The sequence below is a fragment of the Oncorhynchus masou genome, chromosome 6, assembly GCF_036934945.1.
Source record: "Oncorhynchus masou masou isolate Uvic2021 chromosome 6, UVic_Omas_1.1, whole genome shotgun sequence".
NCBI classification, from domain to species: Eukaryota; Metazoa; Chordata; class Actinopteri; order Salmoniformes; family Salmonidae; genus Oncorhynchus; species Oncorhynchus masou.
Window position 1 is genome coordinate 46,305,244 of NC_088217.1, and position 19,108 is coordinate 46,324,351.

At 42.1% G+C, this 19,108-nt stretch overlaps 2 protein-coding genes across 2 annotated transcripts in view; one reads left to right on the top strand and one right to left on the bottom strand.

The window, feature by feature from the left end:
• Positions 1-13,278, top strand: part of LOC135542148 (metabotropic glutamate receptor 6-like) — a 40,337-nt gene extending 27,059 nt beyond the window's left edge. The window contains exons 3-12 of the mRNA XM_064968856.1: positions 3,767-3,983; positions 4,140-4,275; positions 4,423-4,577; positions 4,722-4,862; positions 4,977-5,177; positions 5,919-6,058; positions 6,314-6,937; positions 7,111-7,422; positions 11,507-11,742; positions 11,877-13,278. Coding sequence (XP_064824928.1) covers positions 3,767-3,983; positions 4,140-4,275; positions 4,423-4,577; positions 4,722-4,862; positions 4,977-5,177; positions 5,919-6,058; positions 6,314-6,937; positions 7,111-7,422; positions 11,507-11,742; positions 11,877-11,880 — 2,166 coding nt within the window. The 3' untranslated portion in view covers positions 11,881-13,278. The remainder of the gene's footprint in view (positions 1-3,766; positions 3,984-4,139; positions 4,276-4,422; positions 4,578-4,721; positions 4,863-4,976; positions 5,178-5,918; positions 6,059-6,313; positions 6,938-7,110; positions 7,423-11,506; positions 11,743-11,876) is intronic.
• Positions 13,279-13,887: 609 nt separating this feature from the next.
• Positions 13,888-18,830, bottom strand: LOC135542149 (E3 ubiquitin-protein ligase TRAIP-like). The gene is made up of 16 exons (XM_064968857.1): positions 18,617-18,830; positions 18,255-18,366; positions 18,047-18,104; positions 17,818-17,904; positions 17,646-17,685; positions 17,403-17,530; positions 17,211-17,305; positions 16,929-17,042; positions 16,245-16,332; positions 16,031-16,120; positions 15,804-15,892; positions 15,533-15,688; positions 15,369-15,420; positions 15,107-15,214; positions 14,831-14,881; positions 13,888-14,605 (listed from the first exon to the last, which is right to left on the bottom strand). Exons 2-16 carry the CDS (start codon positions 18,350-18,352, stop codon positions 14,492-14,494), a joined length of 1,368 nt encoding a protein of 455 aa, XP_064824929.1. The 5' UTR covers positions 18,353-18,366; positions 18,617-18,830; the 3' UTR covers positions 13,888-14,491.
• Positions 18,831-19,108: the final 278 nt, after the last annotated feature.

Here is a 19,108-nt window from a genome sequence, read left to right on the forward strand (position 1 = left end):
GCCCCCTTGAACTTTGCGACCTTTTGACACATTTCAGGCTTCAAACATAAAGACATAAAACTGTATTTTTTTGTGAAGAATCAACAACAAGTGGGACACAATCATGAAGTGGAACGACATTTATTGGATATTTCAAACTTTTTTAACAAAGCAAAAACTGAAAAATTGGGCGTGCAAAATTATTCAGCCCCTTTACTTTCAGTGCAGCAAACTCTCTCCAGAAGTTCAGTGAGGATCTCTGAATGATCCAATGTAGACCTAAATGACTAATGATGATAAATACAATCCACCTGTGTGTAATCAAGTCTCCGTATAAATGCACCTGCACTGTGATAGTCTCAGAGGTCTGTTAAAAGCGCAGAGAGCATCATGAAGAACAAGGAACACACCAGGCAGGTCCGAGATACTGTTGTGAAGAAGTTTAAAGCCGGATTTGGATACAAAAGATTTCCCAAGCTTTAAACATCCCAAGGAGCACTGTGCAAGTGATAATATTGAAATGGAAGGAGTATCAGACCACTGCAAATCTACCAAGACCTGGCCGTCCCTCTAAACTTTCAGCTCATACAAGGAGAAGACTGATTAGAGATGCAGCCAAGAGGCCTATCATCACTCTGGATGAATTGCAGAGATATACAGCTGAGGTGGGAGACTCTGTCCATAGGACAACAATCAGTTGTATATTGCACAAATCTGGCCTTTATGGAAGCGTGGCAAGAAGAAAGCCATTTCTTAAAGATATCCATAAAAAGTGTTGTTTAAAGTTTGCCACAAGCCACCTGGGAGACACACCAAACATGTGGAAGAAGGTGCTCTGGTCAGATGAAACCAAAATTTAACTTTTTGGCAACAATGCAAAACGTTATGTTTGGCGTAAAAGCAACACAGCTCATCACCCTGAACACACCATTCCCACTGTCAAACATGGTGGTGGCAGCATCATGGTTTGGGCCTGCTTTTCTTCAGCAGGGACAGGGAAGATGGTTAAAATTGATGGGACGATGGATGGAGCCAAATACAGGACCATTCTGGAAGAAACCCTGATGGAGTCTGCAAAAGACCTGAGACTGGGACAGAGATTTGTCTTCCAACAAGACAATGATCCAAAACAAAAAAAATCTACAATGGAATCTACAAAGCAAAATCTACAATGGAATGGTTCAAAAATAAACATATCCAGGTGTTAGAATGGCCAAGTCAAAGTCCAGACCTGAATCCAATCGAGAATCTGTGGAAAGAACTGAAAACTGCTGTTCACAAATGCTCTCCATCCAACCTCACTGAGCTCGAACTGTTTTGCAAGGAGGAATGGGGAAAAAATTCAGTCTCTCGATGTGTAAAATTGATAGAGACATACCCCAAGCGACTTACAGCTGTAGTCACAGCAAAAGGTGGCGCTACAAAGTATTAACTTAAGGGGGCTGAATAATTTTGCACGCCCAATTTTTCAGTTTTTGATTTGTTAAAAAAGTATGAAATATCCAATAAATGTCGTTCCACTTCATGATTGTGTCCCACTTGATGTTGATTCTTCACAAAAAAATTCAGTTTTATATCTTTATGTTTGAAGCCTGAAATGTGGCAAAAGGTCGCAAAGTTCAAGAGGGCCGAATACTTTCTCAAGGCACTGTACTTTCTATCCCTCATTTACTCAATTGATTCCTTTATTTTGGCATTTCCCAGTAGGCACTTTTTTAGAGTATGCACAGTTACTCAGTTAAGATCTGACCCTTTTTTTCAAGTTTGTCTAAAATGATATACCCAAATCTAACTGCCTGTAGCTCAGGACCTGAAGCAAAGATATGCATATTCATGATACCATTTGAAAGGAAACACTTTGAAGTGTGTGGAAATGTTTGTGGAAATTAATGTAGGAGAATATAACACATTCGATCTGGTAAAAGATAATACAAAGAAATAAACATGCTTTTTTTGCACTATCATCTTTGAAATGCAAGAGAAAGGCCCAGGCGCAATTTAGAATTTGGTCACTAGATGGCAGCAGTTTAGACTGATCCAATGAACCATTGCATATATGTTAAAAATGTTGCATCAAGTCTGCCCAACTGTGCCTAATTGGTTTATTATATACATTTTCAAGTTCATAATTGTGCACTCTCCTCAAATAATAGCATGGTATTCTTTCACTGTAGTAGCTACTGTAAATTGGACAGTGTAGTCAGATTAAAAAGAATTTAAGCTTTCTGCCCATATCAGATATTTGAATGATTGTTCTCTTTAATCACATTACATAATATTTTAACATGACATCTGAACTAAATGTTCTTTGTGGTATTTTATTGAATTTCAGCAGACATTTGAATTGTGACTACTCACACATTGAGATAGAATTGTAAGAGCTTCTATAGGATTCTATAAGTGGAGAGTGCTAGCGCATTTACGAAACAATACTTAGCCTACTGATGCTTTGCCATCAGTAATTTCAGTATATTCTGAATGAAAATGGTTTGCACAGAAGAGGAATGTGTCATAACACCTTGAAATAACATGTCAGCTACTCTACGTCAGTTAAGCTATGAGTGTTTTATGCCAATGATAAGGATTACAACAACATTTGAATGGAAATCTAGATAATTATGCTCTAAATGTTCCTGTCAGAAAAAGATTAGGTTTTGTCTATGGGGTTGAGGTCAGAGATCCTTAGATATGTCATGGAACTCAACACACATGTCACTGAAATGTACATGGCAGGGCCAAAGAACCAGTTAAGGTTGCAACATAGCATAACAGTCTACAGATGTATTTTTTTATGGACTGTCTGACAGCCATAATTACTTGATTTTGAAGATAAATTATGCCATCCTTGTATATTGGATTAAAGGAGGCTTCATTTTGCTTTAGGAATTAGTAACGGAATGTAAATATTTGAAAATGATGTTATCATTGATCACATCAATGTTTGGTGTATCGAATTTCACCCTCCCAGACAGAAGATTATAAACTAGTAAGAGCCATACCTATCACAGTAATAGATGAATGTTCTAGAGAGAAAGAGTTCAAGTAAAGCAGCAAATGTAAGTTGCACGTGACCATCAGAATTAAATATATTGTATGGCTTTCAGCTGAGATATGGTAACCTTGTCTCTTGATCTCTGTCTCTGTCCCTCTGTGTTCAATGTAATTAGACTAAAACCCATATAATCCTTCCAGATAATCTGTGAAATGGTTCTCTCCCTCTTCTCTTCTTCTCCCTTCACAACCCTTTGTTTGTCTACCTTTCTCTACTCCCTCTAAAGAACCTCTCATCAAGCCATGGGCGGGCATTAGTGGGATCAGAGTCAAGCCCACTCACATAAACTATGTCATTAAGGAAGTAGCACACCAGTAAATTAATCCTCTAATCTAATCTAATTTTTTTCAAACAAATGCTTTTACAGCAGTGAAATTTACCATCTGTATTTCACCATGACGTTGGTTTTTATGGCCGACATAGACCAGTAGTAAAGCTCTAGAAATATTACAGTGGATGATTGTCGCCATGTCCTAGTGGATTACATTGGCTGGACATGTGAGAACTATTCAGTACTCTCAATTACTGGCAACATATCATCATAAGGTATTAAGTGGTTAGTTTACCAACTGTGTCTGACTTATCCCGACGAAGATTGATTTGATAATAACACATGGTGTCTGGTTCAGTAGCTGTCCAACGTCCATTAACCCTCCTTTTGAATCTAATGACTGTCTCCGGTCTCTTCTTAAAACCATTCAGCCGTTAACATCATGTAACGTATGTATCTTTCAGATCCCCCAGATTAGTTATGCATCCACGGCTCCAGAGCTGAGTGACAAAAGCCGTTATGAGTTCTTCTCCCGCGTGGTCCCTCCTGACTCCTACCAGGCCCAGGCCATGGTGGACATCGTCAAGGCTATGGGGTGGAACTATGTATCTACACTGGCCTCAGAAGGAAACTACGGTGAGAGCGGCGTCGATGCCTTCCTCCAGATTTCACGAGAGGCAGGTTTGTACCGAATTTAGTGGGGAATTCAAATGTTCTGGTGTAGCCTAACCATGACCAACATGGTGTTGGAACTGATGGTACTATATGGGGAGGACATGACGTCCAATGGAGGAGCAGCCTTGGATTGGGTCTTGTCTTTCTTCTCCCTTCATTCAGGAGGTTTATGCATCGGCCAATCCATCAAAATCCCTCGAGAGCCGAAACCAGGTGGATTTGATAAGATCATCAAGAGACTAATGGAGACCTCTAATGCTCGTGGGGTCATCATCTTTGCTAATGAGGACGACATCAGGTTAGTGGCAAACTAGTTCCTTTCCCTAGGGCTGTTGTCACACAACCACCATGCTACTTGTTCTCTAAGCACCACAGTACCAAGTTCCTATAGAATCAAAGCTAATGAAGGTCCAGTGTGCTAATCCATTATCACCACTTATCACAGACGTGTCTTGGAGGCAGCAAAGAGGGCTAACCTGACGGGTCACTTCCTGTTTGTGGGCTCTGACAGCTGGGGGGCCAAGAGCTCCCCCATCCTGGACCAGGAGGATGTGGCTGAGGGGGCTGTCACCATCCTCCCCAAGAGGGCCTCCATCGATGGTAAGGCAAACACATGAAAAAGATATTGCAGAGATACATTGTATTTTGGTGTTCAATATGAATTTAACTTTAGTGGGGGATGGGAAAGTCTGGGAAAGTCTTAAAAATAAGGTGATAGTGATGCTCTGTTGGTCCTTTGCCCAGGGTTCGACAACTACTTCACCTCGAGATCCCTGAAAAACAACAGAAGGAACATCTGGTTTGCAGAATACTGGGAGGACGACTTCAAATGTAAACTCACTCGACCAGGTATCAAGTACGACCTTGGTAGAAGAAAATGTACAGGTAGGAAAAAAGGTTATTTCTGACATATTTCAAAGGTTTATCTCAAATAAGCAGATTTACTTACAGGCTACACAGGTTTTATCCATTGTATGCCACCCTTCCTCCCTTCTTCAGGGGAAGAGAGAATTGCACAGGAATCTCAGTACGAGCAGGAAGGGAAAGTACAGTTTGTGATAGACGCGGTGTATGCCATGGCGCATGCCTTACACAGCATGCACCTGGACCTCTGTCCGGGCTCCATGGGCATCTGTGAGAAGATGGACCCAGTGGAAGGGAGTCAGCTGCTCCATTACATTCGCTCAGTCAACTTTAATGGTGAGTTGGAAATGTACAGACCAGGGATTATTAAAAAGGGTCTTGAGAAATTTCGTTGGAGCAGCAGTTAATCAGGTCTGGGAACGTTCAATAAACTTTGTTTGGATCGAGTTTGAAATTGTATCGTCTATCCTGACTTTTCGTTTTGTTGTGGCTGTCAAGTCAGATAATACTCTTGATAATTGAAATTATATATTTTTATAATTAAAGCCCAAACAGAGGAAATGTCCTGGTTTCATGAAGCTTTTTCCACTACTGGTTCCCATCACATCCCATCAGAGTGGTTAGTCTGAGAGGTCAGTCACTCCAAAAAAGTGTGGATGGAAGTCAGACTGAAGACATCACTGCACTCTGTGTTAACCTCTTCAATGCGCTATTCTTCATACACAAGAAACACTCCTCTTTTCATCTCCATCTTTCACAAAAAAATATTTTTCTTGGAGTCCAAGGAGCTTTCTATGAAAAGCAAAGCTATTTCCTTTTCCCTGTTTGTGGATGACCTTTGCTTGTGTGGAAGCCCTCTGATTGAATGCTTGAAGGGAACAGAGAGTACAGAAATAGCGTCATGTATGGAAAGGAACCCTCAGCAGGAAGGATCTTATGCTCAGCTTTGCACTGGTTGCATAAGACATGAGCTTTAGGTTCACCGTAGGTTTAATTTTTCTTTGTTCAAAGGTAAAAGCATTGCACGGCCCACGAGCGGGTAGCCCTGTTAAAAATCCTTGCTCCTCTATCCAACAGGCAGTGCAGGGACTGGGGTCATGTTCAATGAGAATGGAGATGCTCCTGGTCGCTATGACATCTTCCAGTTCCAGCTCTCAAACACCACCAACCCCGGCTACCGGTGTATTGGCCAGTGGACAAACAATCTGCGACTCAATGTAAACATTTGTTTTGGTCTATTTTATTTTTCAATGATGATGTTCACTTGATAAGTGTTGCTATTGCGTTGAGGAATGTACTGTTTGTGTTTTGAGTTAACAACCTTTCAATTGAACCAAACTCATTCCAGTTATTCATGCACTTTTATTTAGCTCCATTTAGTCATTCATTCTCTTTTCCCCAGTAATGACATGATGTGACTACTTCAGGAGTTCACTTGATGTTCTTCAACATTGTCTCTGTCTCTGTTAAAGGCTGAGGAGATGCAGTGGTCGGGTGGGGACCGTGCAGTCCCTGACTCGGTGTGCAGTTTCCCCTGTGAGCTAGGAGAGAGGAAGAAGATGGTGAAGGGTGTACCCTGTTGCTGGCACTGCGAACTGTGCGATGGATATCAATACCAGCTGGATGAGCTAAACTGTGACATGTGTCCCTTCGATATGCGTCCCATGCCAAACAGAACGGGCTGCCGGTCCACACCCATCATCAAACTGGAGTGGAGCTCCCCCTGGGCCATCATCCCTGTGTTCCTGGCTGTCCTGGGCATTCTGGCCACCTCCGGATGCATCATCACCTTCATCCGCTTTAACGACACCCCCATCGTCCGAGCCTCCGGTCGGGAGCTCAGCTACGTTCTCCTGACAGGCATCTTCCTCATCTACCTGATCACCTTCCTCATGATCGCAGAGCCCAGCGCCCCAGTGTGTGCATTCCGCAGGCTGCTGCTGGGCCTGGGCATGTGTATTACCTACTCAGCTATGCTCACCAAGACCAACCGCATTTACCGTATTTTTGAGCAGGGCAAGAAAGCAGTCACGCCACCTCCATTCATCAGCCCTGCTTCTCAGCTGATCATCACCTTTATACTCATTGGAGTGCAGGTGAGTGAGTTGCTGCCCCTCTCCTATTGCATTTGATGAAAACAAGGCAGTAATACAACAGTGCTTGTTAAAGACACAGGAAATGGTATCTGGAATGGTATACAGGAGAATTAGATTGATCTGCTGAATCATGGGCCACATCAATCTTTGGATCATTCTCTGTATCTCCACAGTTACTTGGCATTTTCATCTGGTTCGGAGTGGTGCCCCCACACACCATCATAGACTATGAGGAGCAGCGGCCGCCCAACCCAGAGTTTGCACGTGGGGTCCTGAAATGTGACATGTCCGACCTGGCCCTGGTCCTCTGCTTGAGCTACAGTATTGTGCTGATGGTGACCTGCACTGTGTATGCCATCAAGAGCAGAGGGGTGCCAGAGACCTTCAACGAGGCCAAGCCCATTGGCTTCACCATGTACACCACCTGTATCATCTGGCTGGCCTTTGTGCCCATCTTCTTTGGTACAGCACAGTCTACTGAGAAGGTTTGAAAATCAATCACATTTCTATAGTTGCTGGTATTTATCCATTGGCAGAGAAAGACAATTTTTTATATACTTAAAAAAGCAACCCTAGAACTATCAGTATGTTTTCTAGAATAGGTTCTAGACTGTTATCAAATGCTTGTATGTTACCTTTAATATCAGATTTTTTCCCATGAGGCACTCACAGTATGTTCAGCATCCTCTTCATTGACTTACAGTGGAACAATGGTCAGGATTTAAAATAAGGAAGTACATTATAAATATAAAAGTATGTGGACGCCCCTTCAAATGAGTGGATTCGGCTATTTCAGCCACACCCTTTTCTGACAGGTCTGTAAAATCGAGCACACAGCCATGCAATCTCCATAGACAAACATTGGCAGTAGAATGGCCTTACTGAAGAGCTCAGTGACTATCATAACTAACATTTCTGCCCTGCTAGAGCTGCCCCGGTCAACCCCGGTCAACTGTAAGTGCTGTTATTGTGAAGTGGAAACGTCTAGGAGCAACAACGGCTCAGACGCAAGCTCACAGAAGGGAACCACCGAGTCCTGAAGCGTGTAGCAGGTAAAAATAGTCTGTCCTCAGCTGCAACACTCACTACCGAGTTTCAAACTGCCTCTGGAAGCAATGTCAGTGTCACGACTGGCAGAAGGACTGGACCAAGGTGCAGCATGGTAAGCGTACATTGTTTCTTTATTCAAAAATGACGCCGACAAAACGAAGAACAAAAACCAAACCGTGAAGCTTTGGGCTCTGAACAAAGACAAAGTTAACTTCCCACAAAACAGGTGGGGGAAAAGGGTACCTAAGTATGGTTCTCAATCAGAGACAATGATAGACAGCTGCCTCTGATTGAGAACCACACCCGGCCAAACACATAGAAATAGAAAATCATAGAACATAGACTGCCCACCCAAATCACACCCTGACCAAACCAAAATAGAGACATAAAACATTCTCTACGGTCAGGGCGTGACAGTCAGAACAACAATTGTTCGTCGGGAGCTTCATGAAATGGGTTTCCATGGCCGAGCAGCCACACACAAGCCTAAGATCACCATGTGCAATGCCAAGCGTCACCTGGTGTGATGTAAAGCTCTCCACCATTGGTCTCTGGAGCAGTGAAATTGCCTTCTCTGGAGTGTTGAATCATGCTTCACCATTTGGCAGTCTGATGGACGAATCTTGGTTTGGCGGATGCCAGGAGAACGCTACCTGCCCGAATGCATAGTGCCCACTGTAAAGTTCGGTGGAGGGGGAATAATGGTCTGGGGCTGTTTTTCATGGTCTGGCTAGGTCCCTTAATTCCAGTGAAGCGAAATCTCAACACGACAGCATACAATGACATTCTAGATGATTCTGTGCTTCCAACATTGTGCCAACAGTTTGGGGAAGGCCCTTCCCTGTTTCAGCATGACAATGCCCCTGTGCACAAAGCGAGGTCCATACAGAAGTGGTTTGTTGAGATCAATGTGGTTGAACTTGACTGGCCTGCACAGAGATCTCAGATCTCAACCCCATCATACACCTTTGGGATGAATTGGAACACCAACTGCAAGCCAGGCCTAATTTCCCAACATTAGAGCCCGACCTCACTAATATTCTTGTGGATGAATGGAAGCAAGTCCCCGCAGCAATATTCCAACATCTAGTGGAAAGCCTTCCCAGATTAGTGGAGACTGTTAAAGCAGCAAAGGGGGGACCAACTCCATATTCATGTCCATGATTTTGGAATGAGAGAGTCTACGAGCATGTGTCCACTTACTTTTGGCAATGTAGTGTATGTTCAGTTTAGTAGAGTATGTTGTTAAATCAGTCAGCCTAAATTAAGTCTTTAAAGTCTTTTCACCTCTGCAAATCGAAATGAAATGAATCAAAGAGGTCAAAAAAGAGGTCAGATAAGCTCAGTGATAAAATGGGTCTCTGAGAGACAAATAAATATCCACTACATGCTATTCAATTACACACTTACAGCTTAGAACATCTAAATATAGCATCAATAACATTTAGTTCTCAGATCGCATTAGTTGACATTTTTGACCAGACAGTATTACAACATTACAGTAACAGGGAAGGAGTGTTCTTAGATTGGATGCAAGGTTATTGATGCATTAGACTTTGAGAGGTACTCAGAAAAGTGTAAAGAATTGCAAGTTGATCAATAGGGAAGTGTGAATGTAAGGTGATGGCAAACTTAGGGGTTGGCTATTTTTCTTACATTTTTCTACTGACATCCCTTAATGTGTGAATTATTATTTTATATATATATATGTTTTTTTTTTTTACTTTACCCCCTTTTTCTCCCCAATTTCGTGATATCCAATTGGTAGTTACAGTCTTGTCCCAATCCTACACAGGATTGTGTCTGGGGAAGGGTACCAAAACATTTCTGCAGGATTGAAGGTCCCCAAAAACACAGTGGCCTCCATCATTCTTAAATGAGCAATCGGGGGAGAAGGGCCTTGGTCAGGGAGGTAACCAAGTGTGGAGATGGGAGAACCTTCCAGAAGGACAACCATCTCTACAGCATTCCACCAATCAGGTCTTTATGTTAGAGTGGCCAGATGTAAGCCACTCCTCAGTAAAAGGCACATGACAGCCCACTTGGAGTTTGCCAAAAGGCACCCAAAGACTCTCAGACCATGAGAAACAAGATTCTCTGGTCTGATGAAACCAAGATGGAACTCTTTGTCCTGAATGCCAAGCCTCAAGTCTGGAGGAAACTTGGCACCATCCTTACATTGTAGCATGATGGTAGCAGCATCATGCTTTGAGGATTTTTTTTCAGCGGCAGGGACTGGAAGACTAGTCAGGTTTGAGGGAAAGATGAATGGAGCAAAGTGCAGAGAGATCCTTGATGAAAACCTTATCCAGAGTTCTCAGGACCTCAGACTGGGGTGAAGGTTCACCTTCCAACAGGACAACGGCCTTAAGCGCACAGCCAAGACGACGCAAGAGTGGCTTCAGGGCAAGTCTTTGAATATCTTTGAGTGGCCCAGCCAGAGCTCGGACTTGAACCCAATCGAACATCTCTGGAGAGACCTGAAAAAACCTGTGCAGCGACGCTCCCCATCCAACCTGGCAGAGCTTGAGTGGATCTGCAGAGAAGAACGGGAGAAACTCCCCAAATACAGGTGTGCCAAGCTTGTAGCATCATACCCAAGAAGACTTGAGGCTGTAATCGCCCCTAAAGGTGCTTAAACGAAGTACTGAGTAAAGGGTTTACGTGTGATATTTTTTATAGATTTGCAAAAATGTCTAAAAGCCTATTTTTGCTTTGTCATTATGGGGTATTGTGTGTTGACTGATGAGGGGAAAAACACAATTCAATCAATTTTAGAATAAGGCTGTAACGTAACAAAATGGGGGAAAAGTCAAGGGGTCTGAATACTTTCCAAATGCACTTTAGGTCTTTGTTAATTAATTTTTTTATGGCATGTATTTCTTCATTTATTCATGACATGTACTGCGTTTGAATTGTCAGTGCATCAGACTCAGATCACAAGTCTGTTCTCAGTATTGTTGTTGCCAGGCTGACAACAGAGGAACAACACGTGAATAGACATGTTGAAGGCCCATAAATAGAGCACCACTCCTCAGTGCTTATACTGGGATATAAATCATTCATCCCAGGCTAAAAACACAACTGTCTCCTTGAGCATTCAGATGAAGAAACAACGTCTGTATACTTGTGTACCTCCTATTTGACCTGCTGTCGATCAATTCTTCATACAATAATTAGGTATAATAAAGGTATGTCATGGGGATTTCCATGGACAATATTATGTAAGACAACCTCCATACATTATTATTAATATTTATTGAATGTACAGTTTTACTGTATTCTCAGAATATTATCAGAATACTACATTCTCATTCTCAGGGTATTATCAGATGAATAGATGGAAGGATAGGCATAGGATAGAAAGGAAAATTAGGAAAATGTGTCTTTTGAATTGTGAACGCAACACAAACAATTAATTTAGTACTCAGCCAGGCAATCCAAACCCTATTGTAAAATGTCTAGGTGTATACTCAGGTATTTATTATTGACCTTCATCCTACTTTCCCTCTGCTCTAGATGTTCATCCAGACCACCACCCTGACGGTGTCCATGAGCCTGAGTGCCACTGTGTCCCTGGGCATGTTGTACGTCCCTAAGGTCTATGTCATCATCTTCCAACCGGAGCAGAACGTACAGAAACGCAAGCGCAGCTCCAAGGCTGTGGCTTCCACAGTGACCTCACAACTCTCCCAGAAAGACGACAAGCAGAACGGAGAGTCCAAAAGTAGTGCCATAGTGCCTGACCGATCACAGTGAGTAAAGCACCGGCGGTATCCACTGATCCCTCACCTGTGCTACCTTATGTATTCACAATGATCTCGAAACAGATTAGTGTTCATTTTTCACTAAAACAATTGGTAATTGTCTCTCTCTTCAATCACTTTAGATAATCCAGCTGGAAACCAGAGATGAATACGACACCTGGCACCTAACAGACGACAGCTTATAATGGTCTCCCTTGGCAAAGCACTCCCTCACATGCAGAGAGGGGGCTCCCGAATGGCGCAGCAGTCTAAGGCATCACTACAGACCCTGGTTCGATTCCAGGCTGTATCACAACTGGCTGTGATTGGGAGTCCCATAGGGCGGCGCACAATTGGCCTAGCGTCGTCCGGCTTAGGGTTTGGCCAGGGTAGGCCGTCATTGTAAATAAGAATTTGTTCTTAACTGACTTGCCTAGTTAAATAAAGGTTAAGTAAAATTCAAATAAATAAATAAAAGGAGCCAGTTTTTGATCAGTGGTGAAGGCTACATTGTCTCATGGGTGGAATGGAAATAAAGGAAAATGGAGATGCTACCTTTTCTGTAATTTGAAATACACACTCACTGACTCGCCACAGATGCTGTGACCTGACTGTAAATGGAACAGTCGACGCATTGGATCATCCTGGATCATACTGAATCCTGAACAGAACAGAACACAATGAACCTTGTGGACAGCTTTGCTAGATTTCAGGACAAAGTCTCCTTTTACATTAGGATATGTCTCAGCGACCATGGCAATGAATTAGTTCTCTTTGATTTCTCTCAGGACAATTAGTTGGATCAATAGTGAATAAAATGTTAAACATTTTCCTGACTGGAGGACCTAAAGTCGGATCCTTTGAGAACAAGCTTTGTTGTTTACGTGATTTATCAGCACTGCATGGGTTGTGAGTTTGTGTGTACATTATACGAATGTTTCCACAGAACTGTTTGTATGGGTGTCACAACTTTGACGCGTGGTTATATTTTACTGATTACACTGGAAGGAACTAGCTTCTCTATGCACCACTTTATCCTGGAGTAACTAGTGTTGGGTTCTTGAATGACATAGTGATAAAGAGAAACAACTGTAGGGAATTCTGATTACTGACATCAATACTGCCAGATCTCATGTAAGGTACCATTTTAATATTATAACATTTTCTGTTATGCTTTGGTTTAGTTTGCTGTTAATTGCTTTAGCAGTAATACCTTCTATACGATGCTACTTTCTAAATTGAGAAGCAGTGGTTCTGAACAGGATATTGTGTTCTGAGACAATTGTTGTTAGAATCACAACAACACATGGTAGACACTAGACAGCAACGTATGGCATTTCCGTAGATTGTTCCTAATTTCTTTATAGTGCTGCTGGTGTTGCGGTTGTGAGAACAGTTGATGGTAACACTTGAGTTCACTGAGAATATCACTGGTTTTAGCATCAATGATCACTTGTGTTCTCCAATATTGTGCCATTAAATCACTCTTTTGTGTTCTCAAAATGTATGTTACAAGTTTCCCTTAAAATAAAATTACTGTATCATTTAAATTATGTAAACTTATTTGAAAATGAATACTTTTGCACTGTAATGGTACACAAAATGACGGCAGCCCAGTTCAGGTCACACTCCAAGCAGTCCTACATCGCATGATTGTAGCATTCACTCTGTTCTTGAGCGGTATTGCTTCTGATTTTGTCAGAACACAATGCAGTGGATGCGGCACAGTTTCCATTAAGTTATTTGCAGTAAGATTCTTTTTTGGCTTGGCTGGGATTATGCTCAAGTTCAGGAAACAAAGTTTTTAATTCAGAAAAATAATAATTTTAACTTAAAAATACTGTGAAAACGAAAAATATAGATAAAACCCAATAATTCCACCTTCGTACTATTGCACTTCTGTAACTGTAGCCATTGTGAGGCTGGCATCATCCGTACACTGCCCCCTGCTGGAGATTTATTAAAAATGTACGGTAAAACAGCAACGTGCTGGCAAAGAAACTTAATTAACCATTCTGTAGCATGGAGAGTGGACTGTGGGACACATTACTGGACCATGCGGTGGAGAGGACGTCTCTGCTACAGTATCATAGCGAGATGCATAGTGTGGAAACTTAAAAAAATAATAACATACATTAACACAGCCCACTCAAGTTAAGGAAACGATAGTTTATTATTTCACAAACATAAGAGATCTTACACAATAATCACAAGTAAAAGTATGTATGTATCTAAAATAAATAGCACTAAAAGACAAGAGGATGATGTTCTGGGGAAGTGGGAAACAAATATTCAATACAGTGCTGTATTACAATATTCGGACAGTGTTAGTAAAACAATAAATGTTCAAGTGCGAAAGAGATTTTTTTTGTAATGTGCAACAGTCAAATGGCTGACATTTCACAGATGCTCACAATACAGGAAAGTTCCCAGAATAACTCTGTACCGCACACTTAATTACAATTAGATAAAATACCTCAAAAACAAGATTACTACACAGTTTCATGATGAGACAAAAGAAGTTTCAATACACCAAAACAAATATTCTACACCAAACCATCTGCTGTGCCCATTCATGCCCAAAGCCTCGAGCAAGCCCTCAAGTAAGAAGTGCAAACCAAAGTAGACCATAGTCCTTTTATTGGACCGGTAAACCTATTCAGGTTGCTCCTCCCTCGATTGTTCCAGACCGGCTGGCCCCTAGTGTCAGAGGTGCATCTGACACGTCTGTATTAGTCAGGGATGGACAGGTCATAGGTCACTCCAGATAACTGTCCAGAGTAAGACAGGTGGAGATCTTGGGAGGAGCTGGTCGGGAAACCTTTTTTCTCTTTGCCTTCATCACGAGCGGGCGAATATCTGACAAAGGAGACTGGTGTGGGTGGCCGAATTAAGGAAAATGGCATTCCATAACAAATGGCATTTTCCTGTTCCTCCCTGATTGTTTCCTATGAGATTAGTTACAGTAATGTATAACAGACATTTATCAATAGACATCACATAGGATATAATACAGTCACAATATGTACTTCAACACCTGCTTCAATGAGAAATACCAGTCAGGAAACCTGAATTGTACAGTTTAAGAAAAGGATACAGGTTGGAAGAATTTGGTTCTCCCTCCAAGTCCATCATAACCACTTCTGACCTGGAATATGAGTCATACATGTTGTTATTTCATTGACAGGAACAAGACAGGGAAGCAAGTGCAATTGTGGGTCATGTTTTGGAAGTCATTAGGTGGAATGCACTGTACTTCACTGTAATTGAAGGTGTGAAAATGTGGAACAGGTTCATAGTAAGAAAAACACCAGAACAATCATACAGTAACTGTAGTGTTGTGAGGGAAAGAGAATAGAGTCAGGTTACTTACAGCTCCCAGTTTACTCCTCTGGGGGTCCAGCATGCTACCAAAGGTCTTCTTCCTGAACAGAATGGAGTTACGGAAGAATGTACCCATTGGCACCTCCTCCTCTCTGGCCTGGGAGAATTCATAAACACAGAAGCTTATGGCATGCCATGCACACTAAAGTACAACACGTCTAGCTTTAAAATGTATCCAAAGCAATGTGGTCATCACAAAGTCAGTACATGTGGTGCATGTGTTAAGTGAACCCTTGGAAGTGGTAAAATACCTTGCTTCCAAACGAGGCGCTGTCACGGTGTTTGGTTGGCGAGGACGACAACCTGAGAAAGAAGGAACATAAGATAAATATGATCAATACTTCAGAAACGTTTAACAAATAAGTGTCAGGAGCATGTGTCCCTCGTCAATGACACACTGTAGAGTGAGACTCACGTGGCTGGATCCAGACGCATCTTTTTGGATGGGACCTGTGACGCCCTCTTATCCACCAGGTCAGGTGTGGTGATGTCAAAGGTCATGTTAAGGTCAATGTCCTCACTGTTGGCAGGCTGGTGGAGACGGGGCTGTTGCAGCTGCACTGGGGCAGGGCTGAAAGACAAGGGGGAAAGACCCCAATCAGTGACTAACACCAGATCTACCAAGAAGGTATCTATATACTAAGTAGCACGCGCTGTGTAGAAAATCGATTGGTGAAGTGACAAACCTCTCGAAGACTAGTCGGCTCAAGGCTTCGTTAGTGCGGGTTGGTGTGCTCAGGGTCTTTTGAAGAATCTCAACTTTTTTCTTCAGACTCTAACAGTGTTAAAAACACAAAATAGTGGAATAGTAAACTCATATTTTCAAATACATTAGTATTTTTAATTACCCAAGTATAACATAGCTTTGCAAATTGTATAGTGCTCATCATTTACAGAATTGAGGGCTCCTTACAGTGATCTCTTTGTCTGCATTGGTCAAGTCATTTTGGACAGCTTTCATGTCATCATTGGTCCTGTTCATCTCCATTGTGGCTTTCTGCAACTACAGAGATATGAGAAACTGTGTCAGTCTCAGATTGGAAGTAGGTGAGACATCCCACATTATCACAGAACAATTAAATTAATGTGTTTCTAAAAATATATATATATATTGTTACATGTATTACCTTGTTGTTTGAAGCAAACACCTCCCTTTTGAGCTTTTCAGACATTTCATTTGAATATCTGAGGCTCCCTTTTAGGTTCTCATACTCTCTGCAAAGGATAATAGGAATTACTTGATAAATATCCTTACAAAACACTGTTGCCCTGACAGTGTAAACTGAGAATGGAAAACATTAAGAACACATGCTCTTTCCATGACAGACTGACCAGGTGAAAGCTATGATCCCTTATTGATATCACTTAAATCAGTGTAGATGAAGGGGAGGAGCCTGATTAAAGAAGGGTTTTTAAGCCTTGAGACCACTAAGGCATGGATTGTGTATGTGTGCCATTCTGAGGGTGAATGGACAAGACAAAACATTTAAGTGCCTTTGAACGGGGTATGGTAGCAGGTGTCAGACGCAAGAACTGCAACGCTGCTGTGTTTTTCAAGCTCAACAGTTTCCTGTGTGTATGAAGAATGGTCCACCCCCCAAAGGACATCCAGCTAACTTGACACAACTATGGGAAGCATTGGAGTCAACATGGGCCAGCATCCATGTGGAACGCTTGACACCTTGTAGAGTCCATTCCCTGATGAATTGAGGCTGTTCTGAGGGCAAGGGAGGGATGCAACTTGATATTAGGAAGGCGTTCCTAATGTTTGCTATACTCAGTGTATAATGTAAATGTTTGACATTACTTACTTCTTGAGAGAGATGCAGTAGATGGAGAGCTCCTCCATGGCAGCCTGGCCAACACCCATGTCACTGATCATGGATTCCACCTCAGCCCTCTGACCCTGTAACACCACATCCAGACTGGGAAGGACAAGGACACACACACACACACACACACACACACACACACACACACACACACACACACACACACACACACACACACTAGTAAAATATACAAGCCAGCACAGTATGGTTTGGGTTGGCACAAAAGTCAGAAAATTATTATTGTGCGAGTCTGTGGGCTACCTCTCATATGTTTTCATTTTGGTCCTGAGTCGTCGGGCCTCCTCCTTAGCAGCCTGAGTCTCACTCTGCTGGTTCTCCAGGTATTTCATCTGTTTCTGAAAGTTCCAAAACCCTCAAAATGTTAGAGAGATGTCAGGTAGAAAGGAGCATGTAAATACATTTGGCTTTATGTTTGACAACTTAACATCCTACCCTGAGAACTGAGCAGAGCATATCTTTCTCGCCAATCTCCTTCCTAACAATGTCCAGGTCTTTCTTCTGCCTGTCCACAGTCTCCTTCAAGCCCTCTACCATCTTCAGTCTGTCCCTCCAGTCTCTCTCTGAGGATAGAAATACAAGTCAATGTTTCAGCCGTCCAAATGCCCAAAACTGTTACACCATCATAATAACACGTGGTCTCAAAGCAAGCATCAGTTGTGTTCACTGGCCTCTTACCTTTGGTACTTAAAACAGCTTTCATTCTATCGAGCTCGTTCTGCAGAAGAAAAAATGAAACACAGAATGAGCGATATCATACAATAATATCCCAAATTCACACCATGACAATGTTCTATTCAATGTTGCCACAACGTGAGTCAAGATGGTAGTCCTCCTGGTGTAGGCCTACCTGCAAACACTCTGGATCCGCAGAGGATCCCTCTCCTTCACCACCAATGTCAAAGAACAACTTGTTGATAATGTGTCTGGTGCTAACCTGAGGGGAGAGTCCAGACAAAGATAAAAATGTAGAAAAAGTATTTGTAGGGTTATTTTGAGATGAATGGGATTGATGTAACGGGTACAGAATGAGACACCAGTGTTCAGAAGGGGTCAGCAGTATAGCAAGTTAGTCCTACCTGTTTTCTACATTGTGGACATGTCTTGTTGGGGGCAGTCTGAAACCACTGAAGAAGACTGTAAGCAGAGGAAAGAGTGAAAAGTTGCACACAACTGACATTTAACAATAGCTAGACTATTAAATTTGGCTAGGGCCACAAGTACTGGCTAGTCAAACTATTTCCTTAATGTAGATACTGATTCATCTGACAGTCATTGGTACCTCACCATTCATAGTGGAAGGTGTGCCCACAGTGGATGGCAGCCACATCTCTGGAGTGATCGAAGAAATCTGAACAGATGGTACAGTAAGCACGAATAGGCATTTTTGAAGACCACCCTGTCAAGAAAAAAACTAGTTATCATGTTTGTGTTCAACATAGTCATGTTTGCTGGTTCTAATGTTGATATCAGCTACCGGTAGCTAAATTGCTAGCTAGCTAGCTTTGTTATTATTGCCAATAGTTATCTAGCCATTAGTTAGCAACCTAGCTAGCCGGCTAGATCGCGTTAGCCAACTAGATAGCTGTTAACCCTCATTGTCACCTACGATACAGCAGGCTGTGTTGCATACATTCGCCCGTATTTACCTTAAAGCTATCGAGTATTTGTTACATTAATACGTATATTATTCATTGCAGTTCAAATAACTATGAAATCATGTTTACGCCTAGCTAGCACGCACAACACTCGCGCGGCGCAGTTCGAACGTAAAAGTCCCCGCCCCTTGCGTGTACGTAATCATCTAAATGGTACTTTCAGATATCTTCCACAAGATTCAATGATAGCGAAACAACTGGGGCGTATTCATTACGACGATTCTGTTGCAAAACGTTTCTTGAACTGAACGAAACGGGGAGGGGCATATCTGAATTTGTCGAAAATAAACTAGTTTCTGTTGCAAAACGAAACTGTGTACTATGATTGCACCCCTGTACCATCTCTGGCAGGAAATTATGTGCTAGCCAGCCCAAGCGAGTGGTATTATTTTACACAGTGGCAGTCAACGTTACAACATTCAATATGCATTTTAACTCGACTCGAAGAGGTAGCTATGATTTAAGAATATTTTGTGCAACGTT

Bases quoted from the DNA above. Each gene is read 5' to 3' on its own strand.
- LOC135542149 (XM_064968857.1), bottom strand. From the start codon at position 18,352: ATGCCTATTCGTGCTTACTGTACCATCTGTTCAGATTTCTTCGATCAC. The intron at 17,306-17,402 runs GTAGGATGTTAA...TGGAACTTTCAG, and splicing joins TGCTCTGCTCAGTTCTCAGG to AAACAGATGAAATACCTGGA. The intron at 15,215-15,368 runs GTATTTTACCAC...GAATTCTCCCAG, and splicing joins GCGCCTCGTTTGGAAGCAAG to GCCAGAGAGGAGGAGGTGCC.